Below are 20,914 nucleotides of genomic sequence, written 5' to 3'. Positions count from 1 at the left end.
AATAGAAATAAATAAGAAAAAAAATATTTTCACTGGTTACATGGATAAACGAATGACATCTCATCTTTATTTCATTCTTCTATTTGAAAAGAAATGCGCAAGCTACTTTTTATCCCAGTGGCTGAGTACTCTGTGCGCCGTTAGTAGAGTAGTTACGGCAGAAAACTTTCGGAATGTCGCCTTCACTGACTATCAGAAGTGTAGATTTTAAAAGCTGAAGTCACGCAAACGAAGTGAAGATGCGTTCGAATTTGATGTTTTTCACGCACTGATCACCTGTAACTTGCTCCAAATGTAGAAATAAAGGCTGAATTGTGACGGAATAAAAGAAGTTTGCCGTTTCTCACACTTTGGTTCAGAAATTGTTGCTTTTACGTGTCATAAACGGCCCTAAAAGTTGTCACCTTTTCCTGATTTCACCTTTTCCTTTGCAGTTACAAAAAACATTTTTTTGCGTGCAAAGGAAACGAAATATATCTATTTTTCAGGGTGAAAAACTTCTAACTTCTAACTTTAGAGAGTTCGCGTACGAGGCGCTCCTGAAGGCACCAAAAAGTCTCGGTCAATTAGTAGAGTTTAGACAGTGAGGAGAGCTCGGAGCAAGTAGGTCTCGGCGAACGCTCCACCAATGACCAGCTAAGAGAAAAACGCCCCACTGCTCCTCCGACTTAGATCTGCGGGGGTGGGGAGTCCACAAGTTTGACTCTGGATTTAGGGAAACCATGGGATTCGAGTTGGACCGCTTCAAGGGGACTGTGGACCCGGATTTCAAATGCAACTTGTGCAATAAAGTCCTGGAGGACCCGCTGACGACTCCGTGCGGTCACGTCTTCTGCTCCGGCTGCGTGCTGCCCTGGGTCGTCCAGCAGAGCAGCTGCCCGGTCAAATGTCAGCGGATCTCCACCAAAGAGCTGAACCACGTCCTGCCTCTAAAGAACCTCATCCTGAAGCTGGAGATTAAATGCGATAACCATACGAGGGGCTGCGATGCCGTGGTGAAGCTGCAGCATCTGGCCGAGCACGCCGAGATGTGCGACTACTCCCCGGCGAAGTGCAGGAACAGAGGATGCAGCGAGGTGCTCAACCTGCGGGACGTGGATGCTCACATGCGGGAGACGTGCGACTACAGACCGGTGGAGGTTTGCGAGAGCGGCTGCGGGCTGATGGTCACCCAAAAGGAGCAGAAATCAAATAGCCACTGCTGCCTGAGAGCCCTGAAGGCGCACAACAGCGCGCTGCAGTGCAGAATGATCATCCTGGATAGGGAGTTCAAGAAGCAGACCATAGAAGCCAACAAGAGGGAGAAGGCTCTCCTGGCACAACTTTCCGCCGTGCACAGCGAGCTGCAGATGACAGCGCTCAAGTATCAGAAGAAATTCACAGAATACAGCGAGAGGATCGACTCCCTCACCAAGACCGTGGCTTTCTCCTGCAAGGTAAGCAGGAAAAGTTTTTGCTCTGAGTGATTCCCAGTAGCTTCTCCCTGCTGTCATCCACAGTGTGACGCCTGGAAAATCTGTGTTCTGTGAGAATAAAATAATTCCACTGCAACTTAAAGTTGATCCTGACATGCACTGCGCATAAGGCAATTGCCTTAAGGCCAACTTTTATAGGCTGTAAAATATCTTCCTCAGCATGTTTTTGTCGGCACTATGGGAGTTCTTAAAATGTCACTTTAACTGGGCCTCCTTGTTGTTTGGGTGGCTGCCTTTTTGTTTAACTTCAACCCAACTGGAAAAGGAAGTCAATGTTGTTGGCGATTCTGCTTTTTTCTTTTTTTCCTCTGGTGTTTCCAGGAGAACTTCGTGCCTTGGCTGCCTGCTTTGAGACATGGATGTCAGCTGTGCCTCTTGGCCAGCTGGCAGTAAATGTGGGGTGGGGGGAGGGCTAAATATTTACTGCAGTTCTGTACACAACAAGAACCAGGTTCCAGTTATAATGCCTCACCCCCTCACAGCATGCTTGTTTGAGGCTTTTTGTCATCGGATGTTCGCCCTTTCCCCCGAGACCATCATAACAAATTAGAATCAGGGCTGCAGCAGAGTTGCTGGCACCAAAGTTGAATGAGCTAGTAAGGGCTTATGAGGTCCCGAAAGGCCTTAAAAACAGTAAAGCTTGATCTGTGCAAGGCCCCTGCGAGGGGGGCTGAGGAAGAGCTGATGTAAGGATGTTTTATGGTTCAAATTTATAAACCCAGTGGCCCATTATCAACATCATAAAGGATGCAGGAGTTCATAAATCTGGTAATGAATTGAATTAGTGTATGGTGCTTGCACTGCTGCTGGGATTAGCAAATGGGAGTGGTCAGGGTTTTGTTTTAGAGGAGAAATAATTATTAGAAATATGGATGAATGGGATGTGCTTTTTAAAAAAAAAAAAAAAAAAAAAATTACGCCCTTTTTATGTCCCAGAAGTTCTTTAATAAATCACCTATCAAAGATTTCACTCTCTTTTCCTCCCCCTGCTTTTGCTGGGTGCTTTCATTTGTTCATTACGGGCTCAGCTCCCAGTAAAATGTGTTCTAGTAGACTGGTAAATTGCGCATCAAAAGCACCGATGCAGGCAAATCGGGAAATCGCTCATGCTGGTATAAAGAAGCTTCCTGGGCCTGTAGCGCAGCAAGTTATCATAGCTCATTTGACAGCGGCATCTCAGTCCTGCCATTGAGCTCTACATTAAGTGTGTTATTGCCATTGTGGCTGTTCTAACGTAAAAACAGAAGGAATAACGTCTGCACTTGAGGCATGCTTTGAACATATGTATGAGATACAGGAATGGTTGAGAACTTTTCTGAGGATGAGATTTAATATCTGTGGGTGATATTGCAACTCGTTAGAAAGAAATAAAGAAACCTCTTCTATCTCGAAAGGCCTTTCATTGGATCCAGTCAAGCAGTGAACAGGAATGAGGTTCTCTCACAAATGTGAATATGAACTGGGATTAGCTGTTAGAGGCAGTCTGTCCAAAATCTTTGCTCCCTTTTTTTTTCTTTCTCATGATTTCAGTAATCAAGAGCCTAATTACATCAGTGTGTTATTGGTAATTTCCGAAAAGGGATATTTTGACATGCCAAAGCAGCAAAAGCCCAGGTAATGACTTGTCTGATGGGCCTACTCCTTTGAAGCCATGCTAGTGAGCCAGCATTCACAATACCACGGACCTGGAACGCGCTAAATGGAGTGCATCCAATGGGAGGTGCATTTCACAATTCAAAAGATCATTGGGGGAAAAAGGTTTTAATGCAGTTTTATGACATGCAGTACTATGCAGAAGTCTCAGGCTACCTGATATTTCTTTATATTTTAGGTTATATTAAAGAAGCCAGACTTTCTTGCAACCTTTGTGGCATTCTTCTTTTTTAAAGCAGTTTTTGGCACTGTCCAGGCTTTGTAAAGTTTTCTTTGGATATTTGTGGTATTTTCACTCGTTTTCAACTCTGCACTTGACCATTTTCAGAGATTTTGAAAGTAGACAAAGGGAGAAGTGGGAAGCCTGTTAAACTAACCAAACAGCAGCTGAAAATCATGTCCTTAAAAAAATATTAAAAATATAACAAGTCCTGACACGGGACCTGAGAGATGCATCTGGCCCTGCAGTTAACCCATCTGCTGTTCATTGAACCCTCATCAGAAATGGTCTCAGTGGAGGGTGGCATTTTTAAGGAAGGGAAACGGGGACGAAAGACTGAAGTATGCTAAATTACACAACTGAAAAGCTGAAAACCATCTTCTGGGCTGTGGAATTCAGATTTGAAAATTTTGTTTCAAATTACTGAACCAAAAATAAAAGGTCAGGAAAGCGGTATAACAGTGAGTGCCGGTAGTTACCTGTAAAACACGCTGGGGGCTCCGTCATGGTTTGGGCTGCTTCTCAGCTGGTGGTGTTGGAGATCTTGTCAAAATTGATGGAATTATGAACTCCAAAAAGTACAGTCAGATTTTGATCAACCATGCAATACCACCTGGAAAACATCTGATTGGCAACAACTTAATTTTTCAGTATGATAGTGTTCCCAAACACATACCTGGATAGAAAAACATACTGTGGAACACTGTCAGTCATGGATTGGCTACCCCAAAGCCCAGACATCAACATTACTGAAGCATCTTGACAGAGAACAGGACAAAAGGCAGCCAACATCCAAAGAAGAGCTCTGAATGTTGTTCAGGGAGCCTGGAGAACTAGTTCAGGGTGTGCTGAAGAATAAAGGTGGTCTTAGCAAATTCTAGTTTTCAAGCTCGTTAGAATTGCGCAAACTCTGTGCTTGCCTTATAAACTGTGTTTTCCTGTATGTTTGCACATGTTTCAATAAATCGCTGCCTCCTATTTCCCAATGTCCTAGCAAACAGAGTGTTGGCTCAAAACCTTTGCTCAGTACTGATCATCAGATCACTACCAAAGGATGAATGCAAGTCCATTGTTACAGCTGACTGGCAACTTACTTTAGTTTAGAGATTCCACCACTCCTCAACTTCAATGTCTTTTAATGCCAAAAACTGGGAGATGAGGAGTAACTGACTGGTATTTAAAAGAAAGATTATTTAATACTAAATGCAAGAAAGACAAATAAAACTGATGGAAAATCAATGAACCAAAAGCTCAGATCTTTACTGTGGTTCATTGCAGGGCTGTTAGAAGTGTTGTCACACTCTCCATACAAGATTGGATCTGTGTTTTTGAACCAAGATCCCCTTTGGCTGCAGATGACAGCATTAAAGGTTCTTGATCTAATAACAAGTGTCTTTTAAAATCACAAGACATCAAACTGATCGATCCTGCATTGAATTTGATTGGAGTAATTGTGACCTCAAACTGATTAGGCTAATTGTGGACTTTTTTTTTTTTTTAAAGCAGGGCTCTGTGAGATAGCTTAACAGAACAAAGGAAGCTATTAGTTATTTCACAAGCGTGGCTATCAATTGAACATGACAGATCACATTAATAAAAGCCATCATGTATTCATTGAAGATGCCCATTTCGTCTAATAAAAATGCATTAGGCTGCTGGTTCCTTTGTGTATATACATTAGCATTGAGTGATAATCCTTGTCATTGATTTGAAATAGACTTCATTACCTCATTAATGGGGTAAACTGCCCTACATTTACAAGGTCACTGAGTTTCTGTCTCTTGACCACATGCCAGTAGTTTATAAATCAATATGTTCCCTTTTTTGTTCTGTATTACAGTACCTACACTATAATTAGGTGAACTATATTAAGAGTTAGACAGGGGGAAGGCAGCTTGATGGAGGACAGACTCGGAAAGTGTGACGATTGCTGAGGTGAAGGCTCACCGTGAGTGTGCCAAGTCACAAGTGAGCAGCAGACTAAAGTTTCACTGCCAGCGTGCCATTTCTTACCTCACCAATAAAGTTTTGTTGTTTTTTTTTTTTCTCCCCACGGAGCTTTTGTTTACTTGCTGTAGCGCCCATGTCATTGTGTCTCCACGGTTTTGTTTTGAATTTGTGGTGTTTAGCACATCAGTTTTTCTTTTTAGTCTTTAATATAACTCAAGCACACCTGATGTTTTTAGTAAATTTGCAACCTCATCCTGAAGACGTTTACTTCATTTTTGGGGGGTTGGATCATTGTTAGAGTGTTTGCAGATGTGGTGAGAAGGGAAGAGAGGGGAAGGGGGGGGAAAAAAAGAAAAGCTTCATAATTGTTCATTTTAATGGTTCTTGTGGATGAAATTTGAAGACTAGTTTGTTTTGAGGCCTGTGACACATTCAGCATAAGTGAAGAGGATGGAAAAGCCAATTGCTTTGTACCTTTTTTCATTTGTCATATTAATTCCACTTTGTCTCAACAAGCATAATGCCCAACTGTCTTCTTGTTGACAGCGACGGCTGTAGTTCACTATAATTCGGAAGCATGTGCCACTAATGCTGTCGTGACAGAAGCGCACATTCCTGCAGGGCCAGACTTGCACATGCTGGTGTTTTTAGGCTATATGGCAGTCAGGATGCTGTACATACCAGTAATATCTGCTTTATATTTAGTCTCAGTGTTTCGCAGAATACTGGAGCGGCAGCTGAAATTATGTTACCTCATAGCTCCCCTCTAAGTCCTCCTTAAAAAAACAGATTAAGGGCTGACTCTGCGAGTTTCCCAGAGGTTTTCATGTCATGTAGCTTCTGAGTCAAGAGGCCCGCTGGTGTATTCATTTACATAGGACAACGGTTCGTGAGAGAGCGGTTCTCTTCTTTGACCTGGTCATCATTTCAGGCTGGGTGTGCTGGCTAAGCCCTGGAGAATGGTGAAATTTGAAGAAGCTAAAGTAACTTGTTACATTACAAGATTCCGGCCATTAGAAACTACATACCAGCTGTTATGTTGTAGCGAAAAATTTGTACCATCCTGTGCTCATTTATATTGTCCAGAAGGTGTGTAACCCACTGTAAATTTACCCGAGTTTGTCCACTTTAGCTCACTGCATAACAGGTTGATATAGGCAGCAGTTTGTCCACCACCTAACTAGAAAGAAACTCGCTTTTGCTAGTTTTGCAGTTCTGAACTGTAGCACCAGCATCTTAGTCCTCCTCAGCAGCGACGTTGTGGAGCTGTGCTTAGCTTGCAGGTACTTCTTCAACAAGAGGAATTGAGCTTCGTAGCAGCTGACAGACTCTTATTATCACCCTGGGTCAGGACAATGCGAATGCTCCAACTGTGTAACTGCAAATCTCTTTGTCATCTCATTAAATGACCTTCACATGCTGACCGGCTCAATGGCCAGATTCCACTCTGCACAACAAAAGGAGCAGGGAAATGTTGGAACACTTCAATAGCAACCAGTTCCTTCATTGGAATAAAATAACAGTATTTGAATTACAAAGCTGACCTTTTGACTTTAAAGTTACAACGAACAAGTAATTTGTATACTTGGATGTTGTAGTTCATATGTTACACCAACACTGGCTAGCACTGGATTGGCTTTTTTTTTTTTTTTTTTAAATGGTTGTGGGCCTGAGACTGAAGTTGTCTGTTTTTAGTTATGCACAACTGTTACTTGTAATCAAATCATTTATGATAAGTAATTCAGAGTTAACTTGAATAATGACTAGCTTAATTTGTAAACGGACTGGTACTTGTGAAGTGCTTCTGCTCTAGCTGAGCACTCAAAGCATTTTCTAGTACAAGTCTTTATTCACTCATTCACACATATACATACACATAAGTGCTTTGCCTGAAGCCATGTCCACACTAATACGTTTTCATTTGAAAATGCATCTTTTTCTCTCCGGCTTGGCCTTCCGTCCACACTGAGACGTTTGATCAACCATGCAATACCACCTGGTTTTCGGTCAAGGAAAACGCAGCGTTTTCAAACGCTCTCCAAAGCAGATACATTTGAAAACGGCGTTTTGGCGTTGCAGTGACAGTGAACCCGGAGCCTTTTCGAAAACGATGACACGTTTTAGTCATGTGATGCAGTCATGTGACCAATTAAACAAAGATACCGGAGGGCTAGTGTGGATGTAGCCTAAGATTCATGCAGACACTCACACTTTGATGGCACATTGGGGGCAGCTTGAGGTTCAGGGTACTTTGACATGCAGATTGATGGACATGCATATTCCAGCAGCTGTGGCAGACTATGTAAAATTACAGAGCGAGGTTGGTGAGTCATTAACACCAGCACAAAAATGGTGCGCTGGGAGCTTCATGGTGTAATGTGTTGACAGCCCGGTTCTTTTGGTCATGTGCTGAACTTTTTACACGTAAGATTTCCTTTAATAGTTACACAGCAGAAGCAGTACCATAATACACAAAGATGTCTAACCAAAAGATTCAAGGAACTGCTGAAAAGATCTGGCTACTAAGCTAACAGTGTTTGTTTGCTTTCTGCTATGTAGTGAGTATTTGGCCATTTTGAGCAGCAAGTGATATTTTCTTTTGAAGAAACCATGTTTGGCTGGATGTTAATGACAAACACGGTATTAAGAGAGTTTATTGACAATAGAGCAGTCAATAGTTTCTTATTTTGTTGTTGGGCTACCACAGAGAATTAGGAACATCTGTTTGCTTGCAGCAGTTGTAGCTGGTGAATACAACCTGAAAGTTAGACAGATGCTATCAAAATATGAGTACAATATAGCCCCTGTGTTTTGAAAGTTTCACACTTTTAATTTAAAAGATTAATTAAGATTAATATTGAGTTGTTGTATATGTTGAATAACTTCCTGCCATCTCTTTGCTCACGTGTGTCTCTCCTGTCTGTTTGTAGGAAGGCGAGACTAAAAGCGTGACCGTTGTCCTTCTTCGTGAGGGCGGCTCTCTGGGTTTTAACATCATAGGAGGAAGGCCATGCGTGGTAGGTTGAAAGCTGAGCAACTTGGAGGTTCCGTCTCCCCCACCCCCTCCCCGGTGATCAGCCAAGTGTCAAATGGCAAATAGTGGAAGTACCACAAGCCTCCTCTGTGCTGACTGCCGCAACTTAGACAGTCGTGCATGGTTTTTTTTTTTTTGACTGTGGATAGATGGACCGCATCTATCAAGTTTTATTGTGTTTATATATTGGTCTGGTTTAGCGGATTTGGCATTACAGATTAAAAAAAACTATAATTACTTTTATGGGAGTTAAATCTGGGATTATGGCTTCCACCACAGTTGTTTTGTCTCTAATTGAGGGGATTTTGGTGGTGAGGTAAACACAGAGGAGAGGAAAGGGTCTTTTAAACCCAGACTGAACTTTTCTCAGCCGCTTTCTGCCTCGAGGCCCCTGAAGTTAAAGTCATTAATGATGCCACGCGCTCTGCCGAGTGAAGGGTTGGAAAATATCTCAACGCTGGCATCTCCCATACACGGAGCTTCTTTCTGCAGCCGAGGTCTTATTGAAACGCCGTATCTGTTTCACTTCCACTGTTGCAGACTTGGTTTTCCACAGCCACAGTGACGCACTTTTCAGCAGTGACATAGATTATCGCAGTAAAACTTTTTATAGCAGGAAGCTATAAAAAGATCGACATTTAACCGTAGATTTGCTCGTGGAGTTGCTGTGACAGAGCCATGCATCAAACTTGTACGACAGCGGAGATAATACTTGGCTTTTGCTTTGCTAGTGAGCCTCAAATCATCAGGTGGTGTAAGAAGCTACTCATTAGAATTGGAAGTGGCTAATATCCTAGCAGCCTTTGACATGTGTGTTTCATGTGGCTGTTATACTGGTATGGCATGGTGAGCGCAATCAACTGCCAGGATTTGTGGTCTCCTAGATGAGCTTGTTTGTCTGCAGCTCATGTGATAGCGGTGAGGCAAAGTAGTAGTAGGCATGTTGTGGAACTTGCAGCAAAAGCACTGCAGTGTTAACAGTGTACACGATGTCCCTGAAAGAGGAAGCAGACCAGAAATTATTAATTAGCATCTGTTCTGTAACTTCTGGGGTTTCTTTAAGTACCTAGTAAAATGTAGTTGTGTCACAGAGCCCAGCAGGAGTGCGGTACACATTTACATGTGGTTTTAAAGAGAGTGCTAACATAGCTGTTAACCCAGACTTAGTTCTGACTCTGGGGTCACGGCCACAGAGTCGGATGTAGGCTACTTCATGCCCCTACAGCATGTCCGCGTGTCAACATTTAGGCCCTTCTGTAGGCCAGGGTCAACCCTTTAAGGCCTGGGAAGCATGTGAAGTTAAAGCTTATCCCTAAGTCCACACTCAAGGGTAGGGTTAAAAGGGCATTTCACAGAAATTGCAAAAAGCCATATTTTTTCACTTAGTCTTGTTGCTGTTGAGCCTTCCAGATATTTTTGTTTTCTGTGTGCCCTGATTTTGAGATATCTGCCTGGAAATTACTGCTGCCAGTAAAAGAAACTGCTGGCAGTAAAATTTTGTGGATTCACTGGAAATCTCCCTTAAATCTCAAGGCCAAACTAAATGTTGTTTGTGTCATTTATAGGGGTGGCAGCAATAGTCTGCTTGGGACTTTTTTTTTTCTTTGTTATTTGGGTGAACTAAACCTTCAACTTTGTAGGCTTGCAAAGCGTTGTACAGACGCTCATGTGGTTTTGCCCACAACAACCAAACCCAGTGTTTCCAGTGTTTTTTAAAAGTACTTTTATTGCGCGATTTATTGAGACTTCTATAGGCTTTCCTTTCCTTAACGAGCCCTGTGAGCCCTGTGAGCGCTGTGCTTCCATTAATCCGCTGAACATGCCTGCAATTTATTCCCGCAGGACGACAACGACAGCACTTCGAATGAAGGAATCTTTGTGTCCAAGATCGTGGAGAAAGGTCCAGCAGACAAAGAGGGAGGCCTTCAGATCCACGACAGAATAATAGAGGTATGTGTGTCCTCCTCTGTAATGCTTCATGTAAATGGGAGGGGGGGGAAACTACTGATGTAATGACTGTCTGCACCATAAAGAGGGAGAAACACCAAAGAATCACTCCATCTTTGTGTATGTTTGAGCTCTGAGCTCAAGCTGAACGCAATGCGTGACGCATTGGAACCTGAATTAGCATTTTGGCCTTTTATTGGCGCTCCCGAAAGTCAATCCTGCAGACGGTGAACGTCTCTGATACGATTCTACCAGTCGACATAGGCGATGTCAAGTAGGGCATCATTGCAGATAGGCCGAGATAAACCTGAGGCGAGGCTGTCTGTCTTTACTGTTGCTGGCTGATAGTGAGGGAGAGGAAAAGATGTCTTTTACTTCTCTCGTCCCAGCAAATAAAGCCCTTTCGACAGAGCAGCCATGAAGCGTCCCCCTTTCGCCTCTAAACAGAACTTGATGTGGAAAGGCCAGCTCACCCTGAGGTCAACTTGAGGGATCCATCGAAAAACTCAGCATCACAAAGGTTGCTTTTATAGAATGGTTGTCAACCAGAATCGCTCACAACGGCTGCTTTGAAATGAGTCGTTTATGTCAATTGCAAGTGTGTATTACCGCCGGCCGCAAGATGACAAATATGGCTTGTCGCTGGCTTTATTGTTAAACCTCAGTGAAATTGCCCCCGGAGCATTTTTGACCAGCTCATTGCTCACAGAGACGCTTGTGGAAAGTGTTTACACACACGAAAAAAAGAAGACTCCCAACATCTGGACTCCGCTGATCGCTCTATCCTGTCATTTATGCAGTCGAATGCTAACTACTTGCAAAAAAAAATGCCACAAGTCCTCTGGAGAAAGCCTCACGCTGTTGTTCCAAATAATATGGTTGTAAATCTGGCGACGTCGTGACTGAGAGGTTATGATGTGCTTGTCTTTGGTTTAAACCTCCTGAACTAACACAGTCAAGTGTCTTGGTGCTCTCTGCAACTTAAGACCTCGTAACGAGGGCCGGTTGAACCAAAAAAGCCACTCAGAGATCAGCGACTCGAGACCTAAAGGGACTTGCCGTGGGCTGCTAGCTGATGTGTGGGGAGATTAGCTCATATGTCACACGAACCTGTACAAGTGTGTGTCTTTGCGAGCATCTGCCCTGCTTGGCTTTATGAGTTTGCGTGCACATGTTTGCCTGGGCGCGTGTAAGCACAGGATGCATGCGTTAATGGGCCAGATGTCGCTGTATTTGGTTACTTGAGAAGGTGTATCTATGGGGTTTAATGCTGTGATAGCCAATCCGGAGCGGAGAGGACGGAATTTGCTATAGGATAATGCTTCCCTCGTGTTTTTTTCCATATTGTTTTCGCGCTATTGTAGGTGAAGCCACAGAATCTCTCCAGTGCAGGAAAGGCCTAAGGAGGTAGCACAGGTTCCTATAAAGTAACCTTTTCTTGACGAGAAGTGAGGGACTGCCATACAATACCCAGCAAATAAATCATCAGATTTAATAGACCGTTAAAGGCCGATACTTCACATTTACGCCATTCATCGAAAGGGAAACCTGAGAGCGAGGCAGCTTATATTTCCAAGGCTGCTTTTTTTTTTTTTTTTTTTTTTTTTTGTTGACTGGTTGAAGCAAGAAAGTACAATGTCACGGATTCCTGGACCACAATAAGAAATGTGACATCAAAACACAATTTGCTGTTGCGCAGCTTTTATTCTGGACCTGAGGTGACTGGGTCTGTGAACTTTGTTTGTTCGCTGTCAAGAATCAAAGACGATGAAGCCCAAGTGCCTGAAGGCAGTTTCACGGTGTTTGGTAGAAACCAAGCAGCCTGTAACTGTGCCCTGTTTAGCATCCTGTGATGTATGCTGGAATTGCAGGAACAGTCAAACCTGGTTTATCTCATGTTTTACCAGAGATTGTTTTTCATGCACATAAAATATGATATCCGTGACTGCTGTGTTATCCTTTTTTGTAGTAGTAGTAGTAGTGGAAGTCATGCTTGCTTAAGACCTTTGTTTAATTATATCTGTGCTGCTTTTCAGTATGGTTGCAGGATGTGTAAATATCAGGCAGGGTGTGAGGTTTCCTTTTCTGATTAGGCCCACAGCTAATCATCGGCGCTCAATTTTTACGAGTAATTTTCCAGTTTATCTTTTTAATCCTCCTGCCTGCCCGAACGTTCCCCGAGGCCAAGGTGATATCTTCAGATTGGTTTTTAAATCCATGTTCTTACTTCTGAAATTAGCTCGTTTTTCTTAGACAAGTAGATGGAAAAGTGAAAAGCAGACGACAAACTAACAATCTTTTTTTTGACTGAAGTGGTCCAAGGATAACTTTGCATGAGACATAGTAAATATTTTTCTTGGGAGAACTAGTTGAGATGGTGAAATCAAGAAGACATTTTATCTCAGTGCAGTTTAAAATTCGGCTTTTATCTTAGAGTTGAATTTTGAACTGGCTCGTAGAAATTTAAAGTTTATCAAAGGTTTAAGATCGCTGACACATTTCGATCTTATAAAGTTGCTTGTTTTTATTTCAGTGAGCACCAGTAGCAGTCTTTAGCAGACATGTTTTTAGCCATATATTTAAGGCTACAGTCACACTCGGGGAAAAGAGTTGTTGCAGACTAATGTACAACCAAAGCTAGTGGGACTGTGTGCAATGAATGTGCAATATCACTGTCCTTGAAATGAATGCTTCAATGACAGGAACCAGTCCTACAACCACTCAAAGTCAGGTCCTGTCTTCAAAGCACGTTTTGATGCATGACGATGGCAACGGAACAACAATAAGAATGAGTCTGTCTATCGTTCTGCTGTGTATTTGTAATTGAATAGAATCAAGTTGGCAGTGAGACGCAATCTGTTTGTGTTAACACGGTAACTAACTGTGATAAACTGGTAAAAGCTGCCTGTTGCCATCTGATGGAAACCTGTTGCTGTGCCCACATACAGAAATTGACATTAACTTTTTCATTCACAGTCCAAGCAGCACCTCATAGATTTGAAATGGAATGAGAGAGAAGAGGATGGCTACATGTCTGCAAAACGATGACGCTCAACAACATTACTTTTACAGAGGAATGTAACAAGAATCTGACTCGGATTGATTGCAAACCGTCACCAATCTGTCTGAGAGCGATTGCACTTACTCTGAGTTGGGATGGGTTGTTTAGAGGCAGGTTGGCTCTCAGTCGGCGAGAGCAGCAAAAAGCAAATTAGCCCAGTCACCAGGCAACCGCTAATTTATTTCAAAAGGAGGCTGCCATCCTATTTTTACTCTAATTGGCTGAGCCTTAAGAACATAAGTCTCACATTTGCTTTCCTTTTAATTCTGCCATCGGTCTTTTTAACTGCTTGATGCTCTGCTGTGTTCATCAACAAACCAACACTCTCATGTGTTGTTTGCGAGTCTGATAAGTTACTTGCAAAACAAAGTACTGGAGTTTGAATATCAAAACTCTGGGCTATAAGAGGTTCTAAAAAGCCTCAGTCATTCTCAGTGGGTTGTAACTATAAACGATTTTTCATAATGCACCTTTGCACATTTCCTCTGCCCTAAGAGGGGAAAAAATATTGATTAATACAGCTTTAATAAGAAATAATTAATAAATGTGGAATCCTTTATTTTTAGCATCAGTGCCCTCATTTTCCATTATAGTGGAAATGGAAAAAAAAAAAGCTTTTTTTTTTGTTTGTTTTTTTTGTTTTTTTTATCCTAACTCATGAAATCTGATTTGCAAGCCTATGGACGGGATCGTTTTGACAGCCCTTCAAAATCCTGCCATGGGGGCTCAACTGCTCTGTAAAGGACCAATCACATTACGGAGCAGTGAAATGCTCGTGCACCTGTGGAGGCAGCGCTGTCATCAGCCCCGCTGTTTTTCTCTACCTGTAGTAGAAGTGTTAGTTCCAGTAAATCTATATGGATGTAACATGTACCTGATGATTCGTGGCTTGTCCTGCTATAACAGGCTCTTAGCGGGGGAGTGCGACAGCAGATGGCTGTCCTCTAACCGAGCTGCAGGCTGGTATGAATCAGCACACGAGTACCTTCTTGTTCAGACACTTCTTTTCTTTTTCTTTTTTAAAAAAAAAACCTTGAGTTGTGTTTGCTTTGGCTCACCTCTCTGCAAGCTGCAGAATCTTAGCACTCTGGTCAGGATCTGCCGGGATTGTGCCAGGATTTGATAAATAAGTTCTGATTGAACCTCGCACTGGTACCCGACTTCCCTAATCATTTCTTCGGGCATGAGTTGACTTTTTAGATCTGATTAAGAATGTTTTTCTCGTGTAAATGTAATCCCAGCATTTTGTCTTCAGCCTCACTTCACACAGATAAAGAGCCTCTTGCTGCTGTGCGTTTTCCTACATAAATGACCTTCCACTCTCTTCAAGCCTCTTTGCTATTCAACGTGACTAAGCCAGTGTCACAATCCCAGGATGGCTGCCCCTGAGCTCTCAGGGTGAACGGGATGTTTTCTGTGTAGGCTCCAAAGTGTGAAGCTATGAAGAGAACGGAGACGCCTGGGCTGCTGTTGTAAATGTCACCTTGTAAAACCTCAGCAAGGCTTTTTTTGTTTGTTTGTTTGTTTAGGTCAGAAGGTGAACAGAAACAGTTACTTTAAAATAAACAGACACTAGGATAGGGCTGTTCGATATAACGATATATATCGGATGCCGTGTAATAAATACTCACAAAGAAAACGGCGGCCGTTACAACTTATGTCTAAAAATGTATCGTTTCATGCATCGGTTAAAACACTCGACTCCGGGTAAAGGACGCGCAGCTGGAAACACTTCCCGCAAGTCGAGCTGCACGAGATTCACAGAATTTACAGAAAATGTCACATTTTTGTGATTTATATCGTTATCGGACGATAGATGTCTTATATCGGGATATGAGATTTTGGTCATATCGCACAGCCCTACACTAGGACATATCCGCCTCTACGTGTTACGCCTGTTGTGTTTTTGATCAGAGCAGTGGCTAGCCTGCCGGAATGTTTCCCAGCTAACACAATATTTATATGAATGTGTAACAATGTGTAAACTTGAGCACTAGTCCTAAAACACCCGTATCATATTTATTATGTTCAACACAAGCTTATGTTACTTCAGGTTGGAATAATCGATGGGCTTATTAAGGCAGCACATCTGCAGCTTCTTACTTGGTACTAGCTGCAGGGCTCAAAGGTCTCCTACACTTTGCCAGAATTCTGGCACTGGGTTGTATAATATATGACTGTAGATCATTATTTCTATGGTAAATCTTGGTTATGTTTTTTAACTTTCCCACAGCTATGCTATGGCTGTTTGTCTATGTATAAAAACAGGAAGTCTTTATTTTGTGAAAATTATAAAGTCCTGTTTAAAACAAATAAAAATAACATTAAAAAAGACCAGAAGAGAGAGTGGAGGTGGACGGATGGAGAAGTCATAAACTGGCGGCTAATTACTGTAGTCTTAGTAACAGATTAATAAAACATTAGAGTGTCACTCACTAGAAAATAAACACAATATGATCCAAAAGGCACCAGAAGCTCAAAGCAAAGCTTCTACGCATTCATATAAATATTGTGTTAGCTGGAGAGGAACAGCTAACACAATATTAGTCTGATGCTTAGGTCTAACGATCAAAACATCCACACCTCCAGCTCCCACACCTTTACACCAACATTACTGTGATCATATATGATGAACTTGTAATCTTGTTGCCTTGTTAATGGTTGTTTCCAAAATGGGTCCAGTTCTGTGACAAATTGCAGTCAGTTTCTGTCTTCAAAGTGATTTTGGTGTGTCGGGACGGCGATAAGGATTGAGTCGGTCCGTTACAAGTTTGCAGCTGAATGAGCTCAAGTTAGCAATTACGTTGTTTGTGCAGCAAAAATTGATAATCTGTTTACCGTCTACATACATAAAAGTTAACAACAACAAAAAATACAAACTCACTTAACTGCTTACATTCACAGTCCATCCATGTTTAAAAAATTTAAAATAAATTCTTAATAAAGAAATAGTGACAACCACAATTTAACTGCTAGATTACAGACGCTCTTAGCAACCTGGGTTTTAGATAGCAACCCAAACAGTTTGCAACCTGTGGAGCGTAGTCCCCTATTGCAAGAAGACACGTCACAGATGAGTTGCGCTCGTTATTGCAGACTGTCTCTTTGCCAACGGGTTCCACTCAATCTGTCTGTGGTTATAAATTAGTCAGCGATTATTTGCAAACCTTCACCAGAGTGATTACAGTCAGTCAGGTCAGACCGTGACTGTTTGGACCAGCCCAGTCACCTTGCAATCGAACGTGGTTGCCCACATGGTGATGATGTCGCACGCTCAATCTCTGGGCAACCATAACTACTTGCAGTCTGTCACCGAATGTGAAAAAATTTAGTTCAGTTTACTTTCCTATTATCACTCAAGAGTAACCGAGCGATTAGGTTGAAGGTGGAGCAGGATCATTTATCTTATAGTCTCGAGACCAAGTAGGCCGTGAGCCAGTAGGGGTTTGTTAGATTAGAAGTCTCGTTGATAGCTTACTAATTAAACTAACAGGCTGTGCGCCCTTTTTTTTTTCTGGTTGGCTTCAGTAAGGAGGTTGAGATAAAATTGTTCCATTTAAAAACTCACCCAAGACGAAGAGATGCGACTTGATAGTTTGGAACGAGTCCAGAAATCTCACAGAAACACTCTGCAGCTATCAAAGTGTGCAAGTTTAAAAGTGAATGAATGAATCTTTGACACCAGTAGGTGCTTTGAGCAAATTTTTCAAAGCAGAGGACACTAAAGAGAACAATAAACTGAAATCTACAAAAAAAAAAAAATCAGCACTGGTCTTCATTTTGTGATGTTCTTTACAATTATAAAGACAATTTTAACATATTTGTAATATGTGTCAACTGGTTTATTTTAATTGAGTGAAAGCAAATTATATTTTTTTCCAAAACCTCAACTCTGATTTATTTATTTATTCAAGCATTCAGTCACATTCTGTTGTGCACACAGTGTCTGAAAGAAAAACGTCTTTGTTTTATACCCTGACCACCACCAGCACCACAAATATATCTCAGCCACAGAAACACTCCTTGCTTTAAGCCTTGACACTGTATGAGTTGTGTGCTTGCCCACAGTCGAGCATTAAACACCTAAAGCCTCCCCGCAGCTCCTTGAGTATCAAGTCACCAGGTCAGAGAGAGCATAAAACCCAGCCAGATAGCATTTAGCAGTGACTGACATGAAATGTGAAGTGAGCTCTGTTGGAGGTGAGTTCGAAGCACGGGTGTCAATGGCCCTTTATTCCTCCTTGGTGTGAGGACCAGCAAAAGCAAAATGCTGCCTTTTGTCATCGACCCTGTCATTCGTTTCCCTTCAGATACTGTTTGCTGGCAAAGCTTGGTTTCATTGGAGTTGATGTAGTAGGCGATTAAAATTGTGGGATTTGTTGGCTTGTTGCTCATGTCTGGATTTATTTTTTTTAAATGCCATCTTATGACAGACCGGTATGATTGGCTTGTCCCTTATTGTCTCTAACCAGTTGAAACTGCACATGGCCTCTCTAACAGGACATGTGTTAAGAAGTTCCCCAGGCGTTATTTCTGACCTGGAGGCCTATGAGGAGCAGACATAGTTATTTCCCTTAAGGGGATCACATGTTGTTTGGCATTCTGAGGCAAGAAACGGGCCTTTGTCCGGCCCTTTATTGGATTTTGGGCCCCTGTGCGGGAACGACGTGTTTATTCCCCAGATAGGCGAGCTGAATGTGGCCCTGCTCTGTTGCTCCTGACTGGCCCTGGACAGGATGAATCCACCACAGGTTACGTGGGCCAATCCTAGCAGCGGGCCGCATTCCTGTGCCCCCGTGGTCCAGCTGAGGCAAGAGCAGGACATTAAATCAAATCTAACTTTAAAAGAGTCCATAATCAGCTTCTGGTGGTAGCCAGTGCCCTATGCAGAGCTGGCTTTAAGAAACAAGGACAAGCACATCTTTGTTTCCACTACTCCATATTGGGGGAGAGGGAAAAAAATTAGATTTTAAGATGTGGAGTCATGTCAGTGTAGCGTTAGTGTGAGGTGTGCTTAAACTTCACTGTAGCCAGAAAGCTGCTCCCTTTGTGTGCTTTTTTTTAATTTTTTTTTATTAATTGTATTTTCCACTTACTTTAAACAGCTTCTGCCCTTAAAGGCGAGCGGGCGCGTGATGATTTTTTGTGGAGACATACAGTCTGGGGCACACTGTAAACGCGCTCACTCTGCTCCGACACAGTCCCGACTGGCTCCCTCGCTCACAGCTACAGTGGGCTTAATTTATGGTTCCTAAAAGGTTTAAGAACGGGTAGGGACAGATAGGTGCAATTTAGACCAATTTTCCTGTCAATCAATCACTGGCGTTGTGCAAATACATCAGCAACAATCAGCTCCGGTTGCTCTGTCAGCTGCTTCTCATGTCAGCCCCTGACCCCCGAGCACAGACTGCCCACCGACTCCTAATTAACTACCCTCAATTAAACCCTAATAGGCTGATTAACAGACCCTTAGTTGTGCTGTAATGGCCCGTCGTTTCCTCCCAGTGCCCCTCTGAAATGCATCCTGACTCTAGCATGTTAATCACCGCCCACTCCCTCTCACTGTTCCTGCCAATGTCTCTCTCTCACGCTCGCATTCTACCGTAGTAGAGACTATCAGTGAAATTGCCTTGTTAAATAGCAACAAAAAGGCACACGAGTCACAGTAATTATACCATAACGACACACTTTTTTTTTTCTTTTTTTTGTGATTTGCCTTTTTCTTCCCTTTTGGAGCACGACAATTTAATCATTTCTATTGCATATCAAACAGCAGCGCTCCCCCTCCAAACTGGAAATAGTCAGTCAGTTCAAGAAAACATGTAACTCCTTCCCCGGGGAGACTGCAAGACCACAGTTTAGTACGCACATTGCCACTTCAAACTTCAGTCCTCCCGTCATCCATTCAGCTGCACCAAAAATAGCGCCACGCGTCAGCGTAGCTTTCTCAATATTTGACATGATCACAGCAGGGATCTCACAAGAGAGCAGATCTGAAACAGTGGCACAGTCCTAAAACCATCAGCCTAATGAAAGCGATGACAGTCGTCAGCAGATCTATTCTTCATTGTGCAGACCACAGTTTAAAAACTTACTGTTAGTACTTTTAAGAAGTTGTAAATCTCTCTGCTTGGTTTCTGCTGCAAAGAAGCCAGAAGTCTTGAAGTCTTTGACAAAAAAAGACTGAAAGTACTTACTGTAACATGTAACATTAGGCCTCTATAGTGAACTCCAGTGAACTGTGATAGGAGCATTACGGCAAATAAATAATAAAATAAACGGGGACTGGCGAGGGAGGGAGGTACTCCTTGCAGGGAAATCAATTAAGTGGAGAAACAGGCTGCTGAGCTCCGGCAGCAAACTTAAGAATACATGGTAAGATGTTCCTATGCATACAGCTTTTGTTTGTTCCATTTTGTAGAGTAGAAATTGAGCCGAACGGTGCCTGCAGTTGTTTCTCGCCTGACACAAGTCTGTTTTTTACGACCGGTGGGTTGATACACAGGGACTTTCCTGTTTTATGACATGGATTCCATCCCTTGTTTGTTGGCGGCAGACACTCTGTATATTTGTTTCTATGGAAATTGCTACTGACAGTGATTTAAACATGGTTTGTGTGGCACCGTGTGATCCAGCGTCGGTCCTCCTGCAGATTATAGGCTATAGATTTTGCTCATCAATCAAAGTGCCAGAGTATGCTTGTCTTCCTCTCATATGGAAGGATTACAGTCGTCGTTCCAGCGAGATGATGAAGCGGACTTCATTTCTTTTCCCACAGCTCTGTAGCACTCTAATCTCAACTTGCTTGTTAATCATGCTCACTTTCCTCTGTGTGGTGACATCAGAGATGTTTTTCATGCGTCTCCAAGTCTGCCTGCCTTTAAGATCTCCCTACGTTCTGAAACACTTCATCTCTTCTTAACTCCTGAAATCATTAAACTTAATGGTTCCCCAGAACTTAAAAGGTCCACGACTGACCATCAGCAAGGACAACACAGGAGGAGTCCAGGGTCAGAGGTATTGATTTTAGCATTAAGCCTCCTGGCTTTCTGAGACTTTACATTCTTGGCGAGGTGAGAGGGACGTACCTTAGGTGGCTGTCCATTCAACCGATAACGGCCAGCAGCGCATGATGAATGTAGCGTGGCGAGCTGTAGTCCACGCCTGCACTGTATCAAGTGCGTCAGTCGTGCTGTCAGTCTTGGTATTCCAGATCAAATGTGATTGGATTAAACCATTGCATTTGCCAATAATTAAAGTATGTATTCAGGAGCATGTCAGAGTAAGCTTGCAGTGTGTGATTTTATTTATTTATTTTTTAACAGTTCTCATATTGTGCCATATTCACGACTTCTATTCTCATGTTCCAAATTACATCGAAAATTTGCTTACATTTTAATTAACCCACCAGATCGACTCAGTCACTCTAACATTAGTCACACTACATAACATTTCCTTGCATAATGACAACAACTTTGTCTGAAGCTGTTTTGAAGTGAGCCTAATCAGGCACTGCACACTGCTGCGGCACTAGGGGCCGTTGATAGCACTGCCAGCAGATGTTAGGTTCCTTT

At 42.5% G+C, this 20,914-nt stretch overlaps 1 protein-coding gene across 2 annotated transcripts in view; it reads left to right on the top strand.

The window, feature by feature from the left end:
- Nucleotides 1-550: 550 nt before the first annotated feature.
- The window catches only part of pdzrn3b (PDZ domain containing RING finger 3b), a 97,030-nt gene continuing 76,666 nt past the window's right edge, over nucleotides 551-20,914 (top strand). Inside the window, exons 1-3 of one of the 2 annotated variants that reach the window (XM_005726620.2) lie at nucleotides 551-1,436; nucleotides 8,229-8,315; nucleotides 10,175-10,282. In XM_005726620.2, coding sequence (XP_005726677.1) covers nucleotides 723-1,436; nucleotides 8,229-8,315; nucleotides 10,175-10,282 — 909 coding nt within the window. In that variant the 5' untranslated portion in view covers nucleotides 551-722. The remainder of the gene's footprint in view (nucleotides 1,437-8,228; nucleotides 8,316-10,174; nucleotides 10,283-20,914) is intronic. The other variant, XM_005726621.2, reaches the window with a different exon arrangement.

This window comes from Pundamilia nyererei, unplaced genomic scaffold (genome assembly GCF_000239375.1).
Source record: "Pundamilia nyererei isolate P.nyererei 1_Seehausen unplaced genomic scaffold, PunNye1.0 scaffold00021, whole genome shotgun sequence".
Lineage (NCBI taxonomy): Eukaryota > Metazoa > Chordata > Actinopteri > Cichliformes > Cichlidae > Pundamilia > Pundamilia nyererei.
This window is presented reverse-complemented; position numbering and strand designations above follow the sequence as displayed.